At 43.3% G+C, this 19,345-nt stretch overlaps 2 protein-coding genes across 2 annotated transcripts in view; one reads left to right on the forward strand and one right to left on the reverse strand.

The window, feature by feature from the left end:
* Nucleotides 1-75: 75 nt before the first annotated feature.
* Nucleotides 76-4,026, forward strand: LOC146971513 (pentraxin fusion protein-like). Its single transcript, XM_085803476.1, has 6 exons — nucleotides 76-149; nucleotides 346-417; nucleotides 882-1,176; nucleotides 1,710-1,864; nucleotides 2,993-3,272; nucleotides 3,735-4,026. The coding sequence occupies exons 2-6, from the start codon at nucleotides 354-356 to the stop codon at nucleotides 3,886-3,888; spliced, it is 948 nt and encodes a 315-aa protein (XP_085659602.1). The 5' UTR covers nucleotides 76-149; nucleotides 346-353; the 3' UTR covers nucleotides 3,889-4,026.
* Nucleotides 4,027-5,794: 1,768 nt separating this feature from the next.
* Nucleotides 5,795-19,345, reverse strand: part of dpy19l1l (dpy-19-like 1, like (H. sapiens)) — a 42,968-nt gene continuing 29,417 nt past the window's right edge. The window contains exons 13-22 of the mRNA XM_085803499.1: nucleotides 18,980-19,060; nucleotides 18,106-18,207; nucleotides 17,617-17,688; nucleotides 14,781-14,860; nucleotides 14,158-14,182; nucleotides 11,772-11,891; nucleotides 11,483-11,657; nucleotides 9,578-9,677; nucleotides 7,286-7,411; nucleotides 5,795-7,181 (exon numbers count right to left, since the gene is read on the reverse strand). Coding sequence (XP_085659625.1) covers nucleotides 7,010-7,181; nucleotides 7,286-7,411; nucleotides 9,578-9,677; nucleotides 11,483-11,657; nucleotides 11,772-11,891; nucleotides 14,158-14,182; nucleotides 14,781-14,860; nucleotides 17,617-17,688; nucleotides 18,106-18,207; nucleotides 18,980-19,060 — 1,053 coding nt within the window. The 3' untranslated portion in view covers nucleotides 5,795-7,009. The remainder of the gene's footprint in view (nucleotides 7,182-7,285; nucleotides 7,412-9,577; nucleotides 9,678-11,482; nucleotides 11,658-11,771; nucleotides 11,892-14,157; nucleotides 14,183-14,780; nucleotides 14,861-17,616; nucleotides 17,689-18,105; nucleotides 18,208-18,979; nucleotides 19,061-19,345) is intronic.

A 19,345-nucleotide genomic window follows, 5' to 3' on the forward strand; every position in this document is an offset into this window, starting at 1 on the left:
AACAGACATACAGTAAATGATTATCATGGTCAAGAGTTGAACTGGCACTTGTATCCTGTATAAAAGCCAGAGAAGACACAAGAGCTCAGTCAGTCATCTGAAGAGGAGCTGAATCACTGGACTCACATCTATTATCGCCAGAAAACAAGGTGAGCCTTTCATTTGTCATTTCTCTCACTCTCTCCCTTATTATTCACAGCTATCATTTCAGCAGGATCCTGTCATCTCTTTCTTCCATCTTGTTCTCCCTAAGCATCGCAAAGAGTCCAAATTAACTTGTGAACAATGTAAAAATGTCACTGTCAGCTTTAACTTTCAGCAACATTTCTCTCTTCTCTGTCCCAGTCACAACTATGAATCACAGCGAGGTGCGTCTGTTGCTGCTCCTCTTGTGGACGTACTCAGCTTACTCTTATCGTGAGTATGACGTAAGAATGGTGTATCCCCGAACAGGTTGGAAAGAAGTCCAGTAAGATCTGGTTTGGTCTGGTCCAGAACTCCTACTATGGGTTACTAAAAGATTAAGAGGTGGTGCTCAGCACCAGTAAAAGGAGAAGGCAGCTGCCTTGACCTTGATGTCCTAGGTCAAAGTGTGCTGTCATTTAAATAATGGCTCTTTAATAGACAGAATTGAGTTGGCCATTGCTGCCCTGTAGATATGAGGCAGTGGATGATGAGACTCAACATGGTGGATGAGATGTAACACTGTTGTGTATTGCACTTCTAACCCTGTAACGATGCACGCTATTTTATGGCCCTTTTCCATGACACAGTTAGCTATACTACTCAGCTCCACTTGGTTTCGATCATTTTCCATGAATACCTCATAGATTAAGAGGTACTATAAGGAATTAAGTTATGTTCAGATGTTTCTTTCACAGAAAATGTGGCCCTGCGCGGCAAAGCGACTCAATCCCATCGTCGCGAGGGATTACCCTATGGGTTTGGGGCCGCATACAACGCCATTGATGGAAACCGTGACTCAGATTTCATGGCTGGTTCATGCACACACACTGTGGCAGAAACCAATCCCTGGTGGAGAGTGGACCTGCTGGACAACTACATCATCACCTCCATCATCATCACCAACAGAGGAGACTGCTGCGCAGAGAACATCAACGGGGCGGAGGTTCTCGTTGGCAACTCTTTACGAGACAATGGTGTTTCAAACCCTCTGTGAGTGCATCTTATTACAGGAGTTCTTGTCTATAGATGAGGACAGCCACTTCTGATCCTTTACTTCATCCAGGGAAACTTAACGGCCCATTTTCATCTTGGCTGTGCTCATTTATTGCCACCATTTCCCTATGGGTCAGTAGAAATGACTCAATGCTCAAGCAAAGAGGAGACCACCCATTCAATATTCCAGGGGCGAACTGTGGCCCAATATGACCATGGGGCCAGAGCCCTAAGTCACATGGAAGTATTACATTTATCCATTTCATACTGACTATGTCCCTGGCTAAGCGACATGTCAATATGAAATTCATGTTCAATTGAATTACACAGGTGTTACAGCTACTTACAGCACCTTCTATTCGTCTATAAAGCCTTAAATGGGATGGCACCCCAATACTTAGCCGAACTTCTAACCCCTTACCAATCACAAAGACCTCTGAGATCTGCAACATCTGGCTGGTTGTCCCCACAGCAAACCACAAACAAAGAGCATCATTAACAGTTTTCCTCACTTTGTGTCTCCTTCTTAGGGTTGGTGTGATCTCTGAAATCCCTGCAGGAAGCTCATACATTCTGACATTGTCCAGCCGTGTGGAAGGACGTTATGTAACTGTGCATCTACCTGGTGCACAGAGGAATCTTACACTCTGTGAGGTGGAGGTTCTTGGTTATCGTGCTCCAACTGGTGAGGATTTTGACACACCACAAGTATAGACACTCTTGGTCACTCTCTAAAACGCAATGGGAAAACATTTGCTAAGGGAGGGTCGATAACAACTGTCCACCCATTGTCTATACTGCTTATCTGTGCAGGGCCACATGGGTGTGGGGGGGGGGGGGTGGAGTCAATCCCAGTCGACATAGGATGAAGGCGGGGCACAGGTCACCAGTCGATCACAGTACTGACACATACACTACTCACAAAAAGCCTGGGGTATTCCACTTTAGGATGAAATTAATGGAAAATGTAAAAAGCTGATGCTGCAGTGTTAATATATCATGAAAGTAGGGCATTTAAAGGGATAGTTCAACATTTTCCCAAATTGGCCCATTGCCATAATCCCTATAGCCACGAGCTGTTCAGAGCTACGCTACAGAGGCTAATGGGATTTCTTGGTTTCCCTCATCAAACTCATCAAATACACAATACAACAACTCCAAAATGCTCTGGTGGACAAGTTGTGAGCTGCACATTCACCACACTATGAGATAATAACGGAACGTCACGAGACAGAGTTGTTTTAGAAGTAAATTCATGCAAAACCACTGATGCGCATTCCCGTCTGGGCTAGTTTTTCAGCAAGCAATCTAAAAACAAAGGGAAACCAACTGTAGTGTAGCTCCGCTGTTCTAAAAACAACTTACACCGACAATTAAAGGTAACGAACCTACTCCTAAAACTATAGGGATTATGGCAATGGACCAATTTGCAAAAATGTTGAACTATCCCTTTAAGTAGAAGTATGGAATGGCCATTTCTTCATCTCAAACAATGTATTGAAACCAAAGCTAACAACAGTGGTGGGTAAACCAAAACATAATTTGTCATGTGACCAAATGACGTCCACTTCTCTGTCTCTCTGTGTCTCTGTTCAACCTTCTTGCTGAAACACAAGAATGTCAACCATCACAACAGTGTGCCACCCAAGAACTGACTATATAGACCCAGATTTTTACAGGTCGAAATTACTAATACGTATACTGTTCACCGATTCCCTGACTTTTAACCACCGGATTGTGACGAAGTTTGTCCTGATGAAACATACAAACCTTGTGTCAATATCACCACCCTATGAGTCTGTTTTTTTTGCAGGAGAAAACCTGGCACTCCAAGGAAAAGCATCACAGAAGTCACTGCTTCAGTTTGGCCATGCATATAACGCCATTGATGGGAATCGTGCACCCAAGTGGGAAGACGCCTCCTGCAGTCACACCCCTTACGTCTACAACCCGTGGTGGCGACTGGATCTGCGCAAAACCCACAAAGTGTTTTCTGTAAAGATAGTCAACCGAGACGTTACCCCAGAACGACTTGAGGGAGCTGAAATCCGCATTGGAGATTCTCTTGACAACGATGGAAACGGCAATCCCAGGTAATTTATTTATAGACTGTTTTTTACAATAGTAATACAATTAAAAGTCATTTTACTGAAGGGACAAAAATATTACCCTCTACCAAATCATTCAAAGCAGTAAAAATCTTGGCCAATAGGCCTACTGTCTGATATTGATTTTGAGTTAACTCTGGTTCTTGGATGGACTGGCCTGTGAACGTCCTTGACTGACAGTGATAGTGTTTCTACCACGTCTGGGTTGTGTACTAAACTGCAGTTTACTGAGCTGCTCTGGCAACTGCAGGGAAGAGGAGGAGCACTACTGATACACTGAGCGCCGCTTTCAAAAAAGCAAATCAAATACTTTCAAGAAGGCAGTGGGACGACTACCAACGATTTATGAAAAAATAAAGTCTTAAAAAGTATCATTAACAAGGTATGGTGAATGATATGGTGAAGAGCATACCAGTAGTTAACAAAGTGAAACGCTTCTCCTTCCAGGTGTGCTGTGATCTCCCCATACATCCCAGGAGGTGCTATGGCTGAATTCCAGTGCAATGGGATGGACGGTCGCTACGTTAATGTGGTCATCCCTGGAAGAACCCAATACTTGACCCTGTGTGAGGTGGAGGTATACGGCTCTGTCCTGGATTAGTTTAACTAATTTGCAAGAATTTAGATGATAGTGTTATATGCAGCAACTATCTGCTAATCAGAACAATAGATTTCACAAGAATTTAATCAGAAGAAGTAAAATTGAGTGTCTTGTCATTGACTGCAATTATTACATCATTTTGTTTCAAATTTGATGCATGTTTTTTTATTGATTATGCTGTTTTGAGACCAAAGGTGAGAATTGTTCTTCCACTGCATGCAGATGCCTGCGTAATTACATTTTTAATCGTTGCAAGGGCTTATTGATCTGGAGCATAGCATTCATAAAATCTGATAATTAAACTTTAACAAAACTGCATCAACTGAGCTGCATTTCCACTGAGGACGTTCCCAGTAACATCTTAGAGGCCCCCACCCTAAACTCTCAAGATTCAAGAACTTTATTTTGCCATTTTGTGCACAGAGACTCTAAAGTGTTCCCTTAAAGCCTGTCGTCTACCTGACTTCCCCTTGAAACAGAAAATGATGAAGTGATTCTTGAACTGTCCTTTTGCTGGACCAAATCATTTTACATGTTGAAGACAAAACTCTGCTGCCAATGGCAAATATTTTATTTTTGTTCAAATACAGACAAAATAGACAAAATATTATAAAAGACACCTGAAACACTCCTATGTCTGCGACAGGAACAAACTACTCATGTCAAAGTGTTTGGGGAAGTGTGACAACAGCCTCACTCCTTAAGAAACGGGCACTTGACTCAACATCACATCTACATCGTCCTCATGAGACACACATCAAGTAACAGCTCTGAATTCAAATGCATGAGATGTCGCAGGTTCAACGTGATGTGTGGGATTTGTTCAACCGCTCAGAAACATATTTGTTTTGTTTGAAAGTGACTGCTCAATCAGTGAAAACGTGTTGTACCAAAATTATCTCAACTTGTTACGAACGAAAATATACATTAAAACCAAGAGAAAAAGTGCAACCTTCTCTTTTTTAAACACATTCTGCAATAACTGATGAGATGTGACCAATTACTGTAAAGGACCGGCTGCCATGTTGGAGTGAACATACACCAGAAAACTGAGTCTGAGTGCTGATGGATGTTTGTTCAGTTCAGCATGGCGGCTCCTCTCTGTTACAGGAATAGGTCAACATTTTGGAGAATAGATTTATTTGCTTTCTTGCTATCAAACAGTCACAGGACCAGACACATCTACTGCTTGTTGTTTCTTTATCTGTAGAGGTGCTGGTTTCTTCCGCCTCCAGTCTAATACTATGCTAACAACTGAATCACTGTACTGGTCTCCTCTGATTTGAATGGTCTCGGGCTCAAACTCATGTCCAACCAGCAATATGAAACATCTAGACTTCACAGGAGGTCTGAGACAGGTCGACCATGTTCCCACTGTCAACCCTTTTCACTCAGGGCTTATATGCATTTGTAAGTTTTGCTATTGCTATGTAGCAGATGTTAGCATTAGCAGCTGTTTACTAAAGAGCCTTATGTTGCTAAAATGCTCTAAGAGGTTATAAAATGTTCTCTGAGCAGTTACTAGTTTCTTCTTCAAACCAGATGTGACGGTACAGTGACTCGGTATCGGAAAATGACATGCCAGACCGACCAGGCTGGAGCTAGCTGTTAGCATGCTAACTGCAGTGTAAGAAATGGAGAAAGGAAGTTGGTTACCATCAGCAGTAGCAGCTCTTTGTGGTTAAAGAGAGACAAATAGCTCCATCACTATTTGTCAAAAAAAAAAGAACTTGTGCAATGTTCGCACTATTTTTAACATCTTTTTACACAAATAGCGTCCTCAGTTTCTTACCTGATTTTGTGCAATAATGACATGACTTAATCCTAATTAATATTTTATATTTTTAAATAAGATTTTATTTGTAATTTCAATATTGTATTTTTAATGTTTTTCCATGCCTCTGTAAAGACTTTGAACTGAACTAAATAAGCTGTAGTTTAGAATTCACCTGTTGTTTCAATGTTCTCATCTAACTCTTGGCAAGAAAGCAAATTAATCATATTTCCAAAAATAATAAACACTTATTGTTGTATAAGAACCAACCAAACACCTGCTACTGATAACATTAAATTCACTGCTACAAATAGTTTGGATTGGCTGTTACAGAACTTGCAAACTGATGCTACAGAACCCCAAACACTCAGCTCTGATCACATGACTTCCTTTGGCAATAAACAACAACTGAAGAAACACAAAAGAACCTTTTAAAGGCTGTAGGTCGGTATTGTACAAAACAAGCATTTGGGATATTTACAAAAACGTAACAGAGCACAGTTAGGTGCAAACTACAGTTTCTTTTTACTATGTTTGGCCATAGAAAACTCTCAATCTTTGCCAGTTTAGATGACAACTGAAATATTCCTCTGTGAAACGGATCTGGACACGGATGCTGAATGATGATATGTATTACAAAGATTTGAAAGGCTTCCAAACACTGGAACAGAATTCATCTCTGTGACTTGTAAAACACTGTTGGCTTCAAATGAAAACGACTCTCCATAAAAATATTCACACAAATAAATTATAAAAACAAAAATCTGCTATCGTTTTTTTTTTTTTCACAGATCAACACTGTGCTTAAAAGAAGTTAGCTTTTGTCAAGTTTGCAAAGGGTATTGCTTCACAGTATGTGGACATCATTGATTGGTCCTGCCAGACAAAATTTACTTCTTAAGCCAAAGTCACAGGAACGTTTTTACATAGAGTGAAAAAACGACGTTTGAACAGCTTCTCTTGAAATAAGGGCTGTTTGTAACAGAACTAATATAACAAGCTAAACGAGGAGCTACAACAGCTTTTGCTCTGGCACCGCCTGTAGCATGATGGGGAAAAAACACCGGGGCGACGGAGACACAGTGAGGAGGACCATTGGCAAAAATGTGGGAGGAAGGAAACACTGAGGTCACCAAGAGCAGAGGGACTCATGGCAGATTGTTTTGGTATATCCAACCGTTTACCTGTCCACCACTCAGTGAATCAAAGCACCGCGATAAAAGAGGGGGACTGTGGGAGGAGGAGGGGGGGCTAAAAGCAGCAACGGCAGTGAGCGACCAAAAGATATTAAAAAAAAGAAGTGGTGGAAAGAAGAAGTTTGGTGCTGGACTGGTCCATCCAGCGCTGTTATCTCAAGTCTTTGGTGACTTTGGGCACTTTGAGAACCTTGTAAATGTCATTGGAAAAGACTGTGGTGAAATGGGGACGCGAGTTCCTGGACATGTGGGTGCAGAGGGGGATTTTACCGACGTTCTCTGGATCCTCGATGTCCCAGATCTCTGGCATGCTGCATCCGGGCCTGAGCGAGGAAACGGAGGAGGAAGGATAAAAGATGAATAAGAAAGACAAAGAGAGGACATAAGATCACGATAAAGTAACACGGCACTGGGCCCGTTGGAGTACCTGGTTCTTCTGGTGCACCAGGAATCTTCAAGGACAAAGAAGTCCACACCCAGCTTCATCAGATTCCTCTTCACAGCTTCACCAGACATGCGGCTGTACATGGAGTAGACCAGCTTGGTTCTCTCCCTGCAGGTGACAAGACGGTCAACTCAGCATGGAGAGGAAGAGGAGGAGACAGAAGAGGAGGAGGAGATAGATGAAGAGGAGGAGGAGATACTGTAGATCAGGGGTCTTCAACGTTTTCCAGGCCAAGGACCCCCAAACTGATGGAGAGATGGAGCGGGGACCCCCTACTTATATACAGTATATTGTATAAAATTGTGTTTTATATTTAACTGGTCCTGTAGTGCCATACAGGGCCGTTGTATAGGGGAGAAAGGTGATGATAATTCTAGGGGCCCAGAGCCCAGTGGGGCCCACAAAAACCCCAGTAGTCTAATCTTTGTATGACTGAATTATTCTGCATAAGACCCTGACTGATACTCACAGTAATGCTGCATTAGCATCAAAACAAAGTAGGCTAAATAAGAAATGATAATAGATACGTAAAAGTGGAAAAGTCAGGGGGCAGGGGCCCACTTTAGTATACTTTCAGGGGGCCCAGGATTCCTAGCAAAGGCGCTGTTGCCATATGCCAAAAGTACCATATTATGAACTATAAATCACACTTTTTTAAGGAGTTTTTCTGGTCATGGGACTCTTTATATTTCAAAGGGACTTACATAAAAAATATATGCCATGCCATCTATGATCACAACAGGTCACAACTACGCTCGTGGTAACTGAACGCTGCTACTGCACCAATGAAAGAATTACTAAACCATAAAAAGACAGAGAAAACAAAGCAGTGTTTCCCCTACTTTGTTTTTTCCTCTGGCTTTCTATGCATTTATTTAGAAAGGGCAGCTGGAGAGAGACGGGGGCGCGGAGAGAAAGTGAGAGGGGGGATTGACACGCAGCGATGGGACTGTCGGAGGGTCGCTGCAGCGGCTGTGCTCTACCAACACATATGACGCTCGCGACTCACCCCCAGTCGTCAGCGCCGCGGTCACCGGAGCTGATTCTGGGAACATTTACACCGGCCCGCCGTGTCATGTCTCGGTTCCACGGAGCGGTTCAGTGACGCTGCTTCATTATTGCTGCGCTATGAGCAGACGTGGCGGCGCGCGTAAACGTCACCGTCGTATGAGTGTGTGCTGTTAATTAACGAGTGTGTATGGAGAATTAAAACTACAGTCCCATCGTTGTGTAGCCGACGGTTCAGGGACCGAGTGTCACAGCAGCAGTGGTGTGTGTGTGTGTGCGCGCCCGCCATCGGGCTGATTTTAGAGGGGGGTGGGGGGGGAGTGAGGGAGAGACAGTGCGCAGTGTTTGTATCAGACACAATACAAAGGCTCACTGACACCTATACTACAGGAAAACAAAGGACTTTTATGTAAAAATCTGATGTTCAGCTGCAGGGAACACCCCTATATTCACAATGGATCTTTTTTTCATAACTTCCATATCTTTTTTCATATTTTTTTTTCCCTCAACCAAAACTTTCGCGACCCCCCTGCAGTACCTCCGCGGACCCCCTAGGGGTTGCGGACCCCCGTTGAAGACCTCTGCTGTAGATGAAGAGGAGGAGGGGGAGATAGAAGAGGAGGAGGAGGAGGAGATACTGTAGATGAAGAGGAGGATGGGGAGATAGAAGAGAAGGAGGAGGAGATAGTAGAGGAGGAGGAGGGAGAGATAGAAGAAGAGGAGGAGGAGGAGGGACAGATAGGAGATAGAAGAGTAAGAGGATGGGGAGATAGAAGAGAAGGAGGAGGAGATAGTAGAGGAGGAGGAGGGAGAGATAGAAGAAGAGGAGGAGGAGGAGGGACAGATAGGAGATAGAAAGAGTAAGAGGAGGGGGAGATAGAAGAAGAGGAGGGGAAGATAGAAGAGAAGGAGGAGGAGATAGTAAAGGAGGAGGAGGGAGAGATAGGAGATAGAAGAGGAGGAGGAGGAGGGGAGATAAAAGAGAAGGAGGAGGAGGAGATAGGAGATAGAGATGAGAGATAGTAGAGGAGATAGAGGAGGAGGGGAAGAAGAGCAGGGGAAAAGGAAGAGGTGGTAGGAGATACAACAGAAGGAGGAGAAGGACTTCAAAAGTGACTCTCCTCTTGCCTTGTAACTGTCCCTGTGCCACTGGCCGCCACACAAACCCCAAACATTACCCCCCACCCTGCACTTCTTCCTAGTGCTGCAGAATCAATTGTATATCCATATCTGGGATCTGATCTGCTGTGAGCTGCACTGACTGACCTCAGACCAGCGTCTTCGTAGTGGGGGTGGTTGACGATGGGCCGACCCGTGGACAGTTTGACGCTGGCCATGGTGGGCATCGCTCCCGCAAACACAGAATCTACATCACAGGGGGAAAAAAAGCATAAAGGAAAGAGTCAAGAGTCAAAAACTAATGATGTGACGATGCACAACAGTGTTTGATGCATTTTACATTCATCAAAAAAAAGTACTCCTGTGATTTCAATAACACTGGATTGACTTGTGAATGAACTAGGACTTGAGTCTGAACAAGATACAGACCCAATGAGAGACAAGAGAGAGGAGGAGGGGAAGTTGTCCAACTGTGAAGATGAACTGAGATTCTTTTTATCTCATGCTGGGATCAGACCACACAAAATCAGGCTGATTTTCACACGGTTTTGTCATGGCAGGATTTGTTGTTTTTCCCTGCCTCATTTAACATCTCCTATATTGTGAACCTTGATGCTGACCAATAGGATGACAGAGCATTATGATGCGTCAGACTTCTCTCTGAAGCCACGCCTCCAGAGCTCAGGAACATGCAACGCTAGTTCAGTGTTGGGTTCACGTCATCAAGGTGAAGCCACGAAGGTATCGCGCTCACGGCCTGATCCAATGTAATCCCAATAGCTCATTCATCTGAAAGAAAACACCTGCCACCATCATTAACCACCCAACATCCAGCTCAGAGCTACATCACCACCCACCAGACTGAGGTGTGGTATATTGGATCACTGTTGTTGTCTTTTCCGCGGTCGTTAAACTTGTTGAAGACTCTGATCGTGCAGTCGATTAGTGCGGGAGAGCGGTACGTCCAGAGGGAGGGACAGAGACGACATCACAACCCAAATGACTTTAATACCGTCTTACCGATGATTGGATGAGGTTTTTACAGGACTGTCCCTCCCACAGGTGACTGACTTCTTTCATTTTTGTGAAAAAGCATTGAATTGAATGCAATAGGAGTGTGAAGAGGTTTTAAAACAGTTTTGTAAAAAATGCTCCAGAATAGGATCTCCAAGCCTACCTTTAATGTACACAGTGTAAGTTAATGGTTTTGAGGTGTACACATTGGTTAATGTAGCACAAGTTCTCTGAAGGACAGACAGTCATGCTGTCCTCTTCAGGACAGCATGACAATCGACAATCTATGAACTGGTGCAGGATCATGATCAATGACTGGTCAGGGTCGTACCTGAAGTGTTTCCAAGATGATCATTTAATGTGACATGAGGACCATCAAGAAAGACAAAAATATTGTGCAGTCTGACCCTGGAGTGGAGCTCTTTGACTTTTAATCGATCTACACCTCTGCTGTAGTCTAACATGTTTATAAAAGGCAAAGGAAACTCAATCAGAGTTCACCAGTGTGTTGTCAGCTCATAGAACTCGCACTAATTACTGTAAACCTTCAGCCTGTTTGGCTCAGTTCAACTAGTTGTGCCACATTAGGAGCTCTGCTGCTCTGACACCCACCATGGGCTCCTCCTTTGATTAGTGATTGACAGTCATTAGTTTAATTAGTGTTGACAGCAGGTCACTTCTTTGGACAGGATTTTTTGCCATGAAACTTCCACTGAGCTCCTTCCAAGAGACAAACAACAAGGGGATTTGAGTTCAGTGCAAATCTCGACTACACCCAAAAATAACTGAGCTGTGAGGCGTTCGGTCCAGGGGGGCGACACCACGACTGTTTTTCCTTCCTCCAGAATAATCTGGGATGCTCTTCAGTTGGCATTTTGATGTTTTCTGTAACTTTAAACAAACATGTTCTACTGCATCTGGATACGGAGGAGACGTGATTCTCAGTTATGCCTCTAATTCTTCCATCTCATTACACTGAGCTGAACGATCAGGGTCATTATTCCCACTGTAACCATGGCAACGGGAGAGTTCACTCACCAGGACGGGTGTTTTCCTGGATCCAGTCCAGCAGCTCCTCCTGCGGCATGTTGCTGAACTCTCCGATGATGCCCCACTGGGCCTGCAGGTTGGCCACTCCCTGCACCGCCATGACGGCCATGACGGAAAACGCCAAGATCTGGAGCTTCAGCCTCTCCCCGATCCAACTGAACAGCTGCCACAACATAGACGGTGTGAAAGAAGGAAACATCTGTATCTTTTAAAATGCAGTGGATGGTGAATGGTATTTATTTATTTTAGAGCAGTTCACTGGTGGTGGGACTCGGACCTGTTTGGAGCAGACGAGAGAGGCCATGATGCACATGTGGGGGGTCAGGAAGAGCTTCAGACGCATGATGAGGACGGCCAGGACGGCAAACGCCACCAGCTGCAGACTGTGGTACACCAGCTGGGGGGGGGGGGCAAGTTCACATACAGTCTGTCATCACAACAATTTGCAGAGGAAATAACGAAGAAAATAGGAAAATAAGAGAAGTTGTGAAGCTAATGGAGCTTTGAGCAAACTGAACAGAAGTGCCAGCTGACTGTCTGACCAGGGCTGTCATAATCAAGACATTTTAGTTGAAGATCATTTGCCATACAAATTATAATTGCGATTACCCATTTTTTCTGTTCATTTCATGCTGCTATTATAATATAAGCCTAAACATAGTTTAATTATACACAAACTTGTATGAAGAAGAAGAAGAGCTATTGATTGGCATTAAACATTGGAACATATGAATAAAAACTACATTTCTGTTTGACTTTAGGCTTTGACACTAAACCCATAATGCTGAAGTCAATAGATGCTCATCGAAATGTGGTCGTCAAATATTAGAAATGAAGCCCTGCCAGGTAAACAGTTTGTGGCGCTACACTGTATTCACATTTCATCTCTCCAACACTGATCTCTGAATATGAAGTAGATTTAAGATCAATCTGTAACTATAATTCGACAATGTGTTATAAACTCAGCTCAAATCTTCAATTGTTCTGTGAAGTTTTATTTAAAGCAACACCATGTAGAATTCGTGATACTGGTAGTCTGGTTGAGAAGAGCAACCGTCTGCTACCTCGTTCTCAAAGAAGCACAGTAGCCTACGTGAATTTGTTTGCCATTGCTGGTACCACCGGTACCGTCGCTGTCGTCATTACCGGTACCAGTGCCGTGCCGTTGTCATCATCGGTAGCGGTGCCTGGTCTCCAGAGCTCAGAGCTGTGTGGCCCAGCACAGGGCGCTTGTGTGTGGGTGAGAGGAGCAGGGAGACCGGGCCTTAGCTTGGTCTCTGGATCTTAGCGGAGCTGCAGAGTACCAGGACCACAAGGGGGATTGTTCCTACCCGCACAGGAAAGTTACATATTGCAATTGCAGCCTGCGCGACCCCGTTCATGCTGCAGCACAGCACGATTCAACCTATTAACTGTTTCTCTACAACTTAAATGAGTTTAAAAACAATATTTAAAGGTCCAGAATTTACATAGTGTTGCTTTAAATCCACAATTTCAGTGTTTGTGTACAAAATGAAATGAAACATGATGAATTTGTTGCACTTCTTTTCTTGTAAAACATAATTTAGAACCATCCTGCATACCATCCAAAGTGCTGGACTGACCTTGTTGTGTGAACAGGTGGAGCTGGGGTGGACAACCCACTCCACCTACTCCACCCGACAAACAGTGTCAAATCACTGCCAAGAGCTTGTATCATCAAATAAAAGGAGAAAGCACTTGCTCAACAGAGCAGATTTTCTCATTTTGTATTCACATAAAAACATCTTTAGGTTTGATTTCTTTGGACTGACAAAGAAAACTATTTGAAGACTATACGTTAGTCTTGAAAATTCTAAAACTACGGACAGAAGATTGGAAACATTTTTAATATTCAGTCTGCAGTGATGTGTTCAAATACCAAATATGCCCCCTCTTCCTGGCCCACTGCTTCCCCTGATGTCAGTAAACTGTCAGTGATGTAATGTGAGGAAATGCCACAACAGATTAAGATGATAAGGTCTGCTGTCTGCTGATGTGAAATCTAACTTTGGCTTGTCTGAAAGTGTTAATTGTAAAAGCTGCAAAATACTTCAGGATTGGGCTACATTCAGATGGGCATTTTCTTAAGCGTAGGAAAATCCTTCTGAAGTTTTCCTGTCACTGTAAAAGCTGCATTTTGTGAACGGGCTGCAACAACATCTACATGGCGCTTTGATCTTAAGTATGTTTCTTAACACGGCTTTTCCTGTGAGGAGTGAGAACCCTCCTTGTAGCGTCACTCATCAAGTCATAGGGAAACATTAAAGCAATTATGTGGGAAAGCGTGGCAGCCTCCACACGCTGGTGGCTGGTGGAGGAACATCTGAACGTTTTTCCTGCCCTGGGAGGGGGATATTAGAGAAAATGAGACGAAGCAGCAGAACAAAAGGCAGCGCAGTGAGATTTCTGAAGAGAAGAGGAGCTGCCTTTCATTTCTCAGTAATGAGAAAAGGGGTGAAAATCACTTAGGGACACAGTAACTGAGCAGATGTAAGTGCACTGGTGGAATCTAATAAAAGAGGTTTAGGAGAGCAGAACAGGACTGTAGGAATGTCTGCAGGTTCACACTACACTGAAGTGTTACCAAGATACTGTTCAATGTAGCGCATGACAAAGAGTATTGGATGAGAATTTTATCTCACCTCTCCTTTTGCAGCCATCTCAGACCTGCAGCAGAGCAGAAAGAAATATTTCAACTCAGCTGTGATCACAAACTCAACTCAAAGACATTTCAATTTTCTGATTTACAGTAAAGCTACATATTTTACATTTCTCCTGACTTTTTATATATAAACATAAGTATATTTGTGGTTTTAAGAACCAAAAACCATATTAGTGGAGTCTATCAGACTTTTCTCTGGAGCTTTGGTAACAAAAGGTCAGCCTCAGCCAATCAAAGGAGAGGAGGCTCTGAGCCCTTCCTCTGATTGGCTGACTGTTTTCTGAGTGGTCCAATAAAAAATATGGCAGATTTTAAGTGAACACCCAAATCCTGCAAAGGTTTGTACGGTTGGTCCAGGTGGGCAGGGATTGGTGAATGCTTTGTTGTGACATCACAAAGTCACACAAATCCTGACAGCTCGTCAGGGTCAGTCTGTGCATACAGGCTGTGTGTGTACATCTCTGTGGACTGAGGCTTTGATACAGTATGAATATAAAACCTACAGCTGCTTTATGATCAAACCACACATGGACATTTACGTTCATACTTTATGGGACCTTTAAAACTGTTGGTAAAGCAATGAGGAGGCCTGAGGTCTCTCACCCTGCAGCTTCATCAGCATCTTCGCTCCTGCCAGACGCCTTCCCTCCGTCCCTCAGGAAGCGGACTACGTCTTTGATGGTCTGAAAAGGGACAAATTGTTAAAAAAAAAAAAAAAGCTCTTCCTAACAGCTTGCTCATGTATTCCCTGCCATGCTTTGTCACGTCGACTCATGTATTCTTAGCTTAGCGTGGGCAAGGCATAATGAGATTAGACAACATGAAGAGCAGTTGCTTTAATATTTTTTTTCCTCTGATGTTCCCCCATAAAAAAAAAAAAAGAAATCACTCAGCTGGCAGTTTATTAGGTACACTAAGCTAAACCTAATGCAGCCTACTCCCAACAGTGCTGCTAGAAATCATGACGGTTTCAGTGCTCAGAGAAGTACAAACTGATTCAGCTGTGTGATTATTTTGGAGGAAGTAGTTTGAGGTGTTTTTATTATTTGGCTGACTCACATATACATAAATAGGTGAAGGAAATTAACGCCCCCTCCCTCCTCCTTTCTAAAAGCTTAAATATACCCATGCAAGTGTTAATTACACACCCCATGCAGAACTAATAGGACAATAGCTACTTTCTGAAAATGAAAAGCAGAATTTAAAGAGGCGGGCTCTTCCTCGACTGAAGCAGCTGCGTGGTAACCAGAGCAGATAAGACTCGTGGCTCTTCTTCCTGCTGCAGCGAGGCAGCGTCTCCAGGCTCTAAAGTGATTTGAACTTCATGTTCGAGTGCCTGCTGTATTGTTCTGACAATAGAGAAGGCAACAGATGAGGCTGGAGACTTCACGCTGCAGAACCTGACGCCGCGTGACAGTCGCAGCATCCGTGTGATTCCTGGCACAGCGCGGAGGAGCTCGTGCTTTCCCACAGAATTTAAAGGAGTTGATGTGTTGATGTTTGGTTTTGTTACTGCATGATGTGCTGTGATCTATTTTTAAATGTCTCTCCTTTGTTTTTATCAGATAACGTTCTCCTCAAAAATCACACCAATCAGAAATAAAGCAGTTCAGATGGAAATACATAATGAAGTATAAACTTCTAGGACTCCAGGACAAATCTCAATATTGTATCAGTAAAGCTTAACATAATTTGAAAGTATGATTGGTGTATTATTAATTCAGTCATTTACATAGTGTCTGGACCCAAACCTGCAGCGATGACTGGCGCATAATAAGCTCCACGGTGATTGTGTTCTGCAGCCTGCGGCTTTATTGCAGTAGAACCGTGCTGTTTATTGTTGATTACAACATGCAAGGGCCTAATTTCCACTGGGAATCGGGGGATAAGTCACCTTCACATCTCAAACTCAGCGACTGTCTCCTGCTGCTTCACAGCCTCTGTTTGGTTTCAGAACTAAAAACCTCTCTGAAGATAAAAACATCTCACCGTCCAGCTGCTGAAATCCAGACGAGAGGAGAGGTTGATTGCTCTGGATTTGCCTGACAGGTTATAAGCAAACTGTCTTTACTGTGAGAGAAAGACTCAAGGGCCGCCCACATGGATATAGGTAAAGGAGTACCCGCAAAAGTTTTTTATCATTTCAGCATTTTGTCCACATGGAAACAAAACTATTTTTTTTAGAAACAGGCCCCAGAATGGGTTTATCTCAAAACGCCAACCCAGTGTTTTTGTGTAGACAACCAAAACAGAGGTTTTGTGAAACAATGATGTCATACCCCCTCACCTCTCTAACCTGTAACCTGAGCCACACCGCTAGATGTCACTTAACAACATCAACAACAACATCAACAGCAGCAGCAGCAGCAGCAGCAGGATACTGCCGGGTCCCTCGGATACCGTGTCCATTACATCGGCATCGATCCGAGTATTCGGACTGGAACAACTCTCATTCAACATCTAGACGACTTATGTTTGGAGTTTGAATACAGCGTATTGTCTTCTTCTCCATTTCTAGTGTATTTGTGTGGCAGCGGTGCAGCGCCACATCCAGGCCTATGTAATACAGCGCTTTTAGTCATTTTTAATGGATTTGTGTGTCCGCAGACATTTCTAGAAACAATTAGTGTTTAAACTTTTTGAGAATGAACAAGAAAAAGATTGTTTTGGGAAAGCTCCTTTTTCGTGTGAGCAAGACCTCAGATTGGGGGGGGCGTTACAACACAGAGTTGTGTTTGAGGTAAATTCATGCAAAACCACTGATGCGCGTTCCCGTCTGGGGCAGTTTTTCAGCAAGCAGTCTCTGCATTTACCCCTAAAACTACTCTGTGTGGTAACGTTGTGTTATTATCTCATAGCGTGGTGAATGTGCAGGTCACAACTTGTCCACCAGAGCGTTGTGGAGTTGTTGGATTGTGTATTTGATGAGTTTGATGAGGGAAAACAAGAAATCCAATTAGCCTCCGTAGCGTAGCTCTGAGCAGCTCGCGGCTCTGCTCCACTGTTCTAAAAACAGCTTTCACTGACAATTAAAGGTAACAAACCTACTCCTAAGACTATAGGGATTATGGCAATGGGCCAATTTGCCAAAATGTTGAACTATCCCTTTATGAGGGTTAGCCCCTAACCCCCTAACCCTATTTCTCCAGAAGGCGAGAAGTTTCCTGCCTGAAGACTGCAGCACTTGTTTGTGTTTTTGAGGTATGAAAGAAATAAACTGATCACAAACTTTCATGTTGTGTGTGATGGAAACGCAGCTGCTTCTTTTGCAGAGTTCACCACCGTCTCACTAGATTTCCTTCACAGTTTCACTCACTCCGACTGACTCTGCAGCCACACCTTCTGCCTCTCTTTTCTCTCTTTTGTCCGACCTGATCTTCATCTTCTAAACCCAAACAAACCGTTTCTGATGTATGATCCAGAAGCTGAGACGACTCACCCTGCCTGCAATGAGAGCAACCACCAGCATGTTGATGGGCAGCAGCAACGTCTTGAGGTAACGGAGTGGAGTCTGAGGGAGGGAGAGACACAGAGGCACTCGGTCAGGTGAGGTGAGGTGAGGTGAGAAGAGAGGGAGGCGATAGGAATCTAAAGGTGCTTTAGAAACGCACAAAAACAAACCCTGGCAGCTGTCGATCACGCAACTCTTTCCAGATTGAGCTGCCAGCTTCTGCTGTCAGCCTCCCCCCCCCATCTTTAAACTCAGAGCACAGAGCCGGCTCCCTCTACGCTCAGCCCGCCTTTGATACCAAACAGCGGGTCTTTCCTTTTCATGTCTGCTATCTTCCTGAGCGACATTTGGAAAACTAAAACTCGGCAGCGTTTTCACAACAAACCACCTGAGACTTGGACTTTATCTGCGGCTCTGTGGGGAGATAAATGTCAGCTGTGTGACGGAGGCCGCGGTGCTGGTTGAAACAGGCTTTACCTCCAGCTCCATGAAGTCGAATTCTGCAGCACACGTGTACATCAGAGTGTGGAAGTCCTTGTAGCTGGTGAACTTGGATTTGATCAGGCCGCTGATGTGAGCCTGGAGGAGAAAGGAGATCGATGGGCCATACATTTTATTCTATTTTATTTTTTTATCTTATTTTTGTCTTTTAATATTATCTAATTAGCCAATACACAATACAATATACAAAAAAGGAAAGTTCACTTTTACCAATCTAATCCTCCTACAGACTATACTTTATTCATTATTAAAACATTCTTCCTAGATTGATACTAATTTGCATATAATTCATAGATGGTTATAAATGTTTAACTCTGGATTAAAAAGCTAATTTATCATGTGTTTAATGACTGCATTTTCATACTTAATAAATGGAGGGAATAATGGAAAGGAAAGAGAAAAAGAACGTTTTATAAAATATGAAGTATTTAATAATTCTTAACAAATGTTTAACAGTGTGTAGTTATTTTAAAGTGTTGCCAAGTTTTCATTTGTGGGTTTCTTACTCTCATTTCTTTAATAATGAGTCAGTAATGTGTATCATCAAACATTCACACTGATCCTGAAAGTTATTTTTCACATTCTTCTCATTTCTGAGGAATCAGAAAACTCTCTGTACTCAAGAACTATGATTTATAGACAAATTACAATCCTTATTTCATCAGGAATATTGTTTAGTGTGGATTTAAAACTAAATATCTGCAGTGTTAAAAGATTTAAAAAGAAACTCCCCACCAACAGGAACTAAGATCAGTAATAACTTGATATATTTATTGTAACTGGTACAATAAATTGATGAATAATATAAATTGACACGCTGTGGATTCAATGTAAAGTGGCTGTCACTTACATCATCCGAGGCGCCGAGGACTGTGGACAACATGAATTTGAGCAGAACCGTGGAGCCGACCCACGCCAAACCCTGCACGACCTGAGGAGGAGGGGGAGGGAGAGATACACACTGACAGGCTGACACACACACACGCAACAAGCTCAGACAGGCAGCAGGAATCAAAGCGTGGAGGAGCTGAGGGGTCGGGAGCTTTGCTGCTGTCGACTGGACTCAGTGGCAAAGACATTCAGCCAGTGTCGTGGTGTTTTTACCTGGTTTATCTTCAGCTCTTTAAATGAGAGTTGGCTACTCACAGAATCTAACCACACAGTCCAAAAGCTGAGCAATCAATAACATACAAGCAACACTGGATTAGAACATTAA

The sequence above is a fragment of the Trachurus japonicus genome, chromosome 16 (assembly GCF_045865225.1).
Source record: "Trachurus japonicus isolate A0001 chromosome 16, Traja_1.0".
NCBI classification, from domain to species: Eukaryota; Metazoa; Chordata; class Actinopteri; order Carangiformes; family Carangidae; genus Trachurus; species Trachurus japonicus.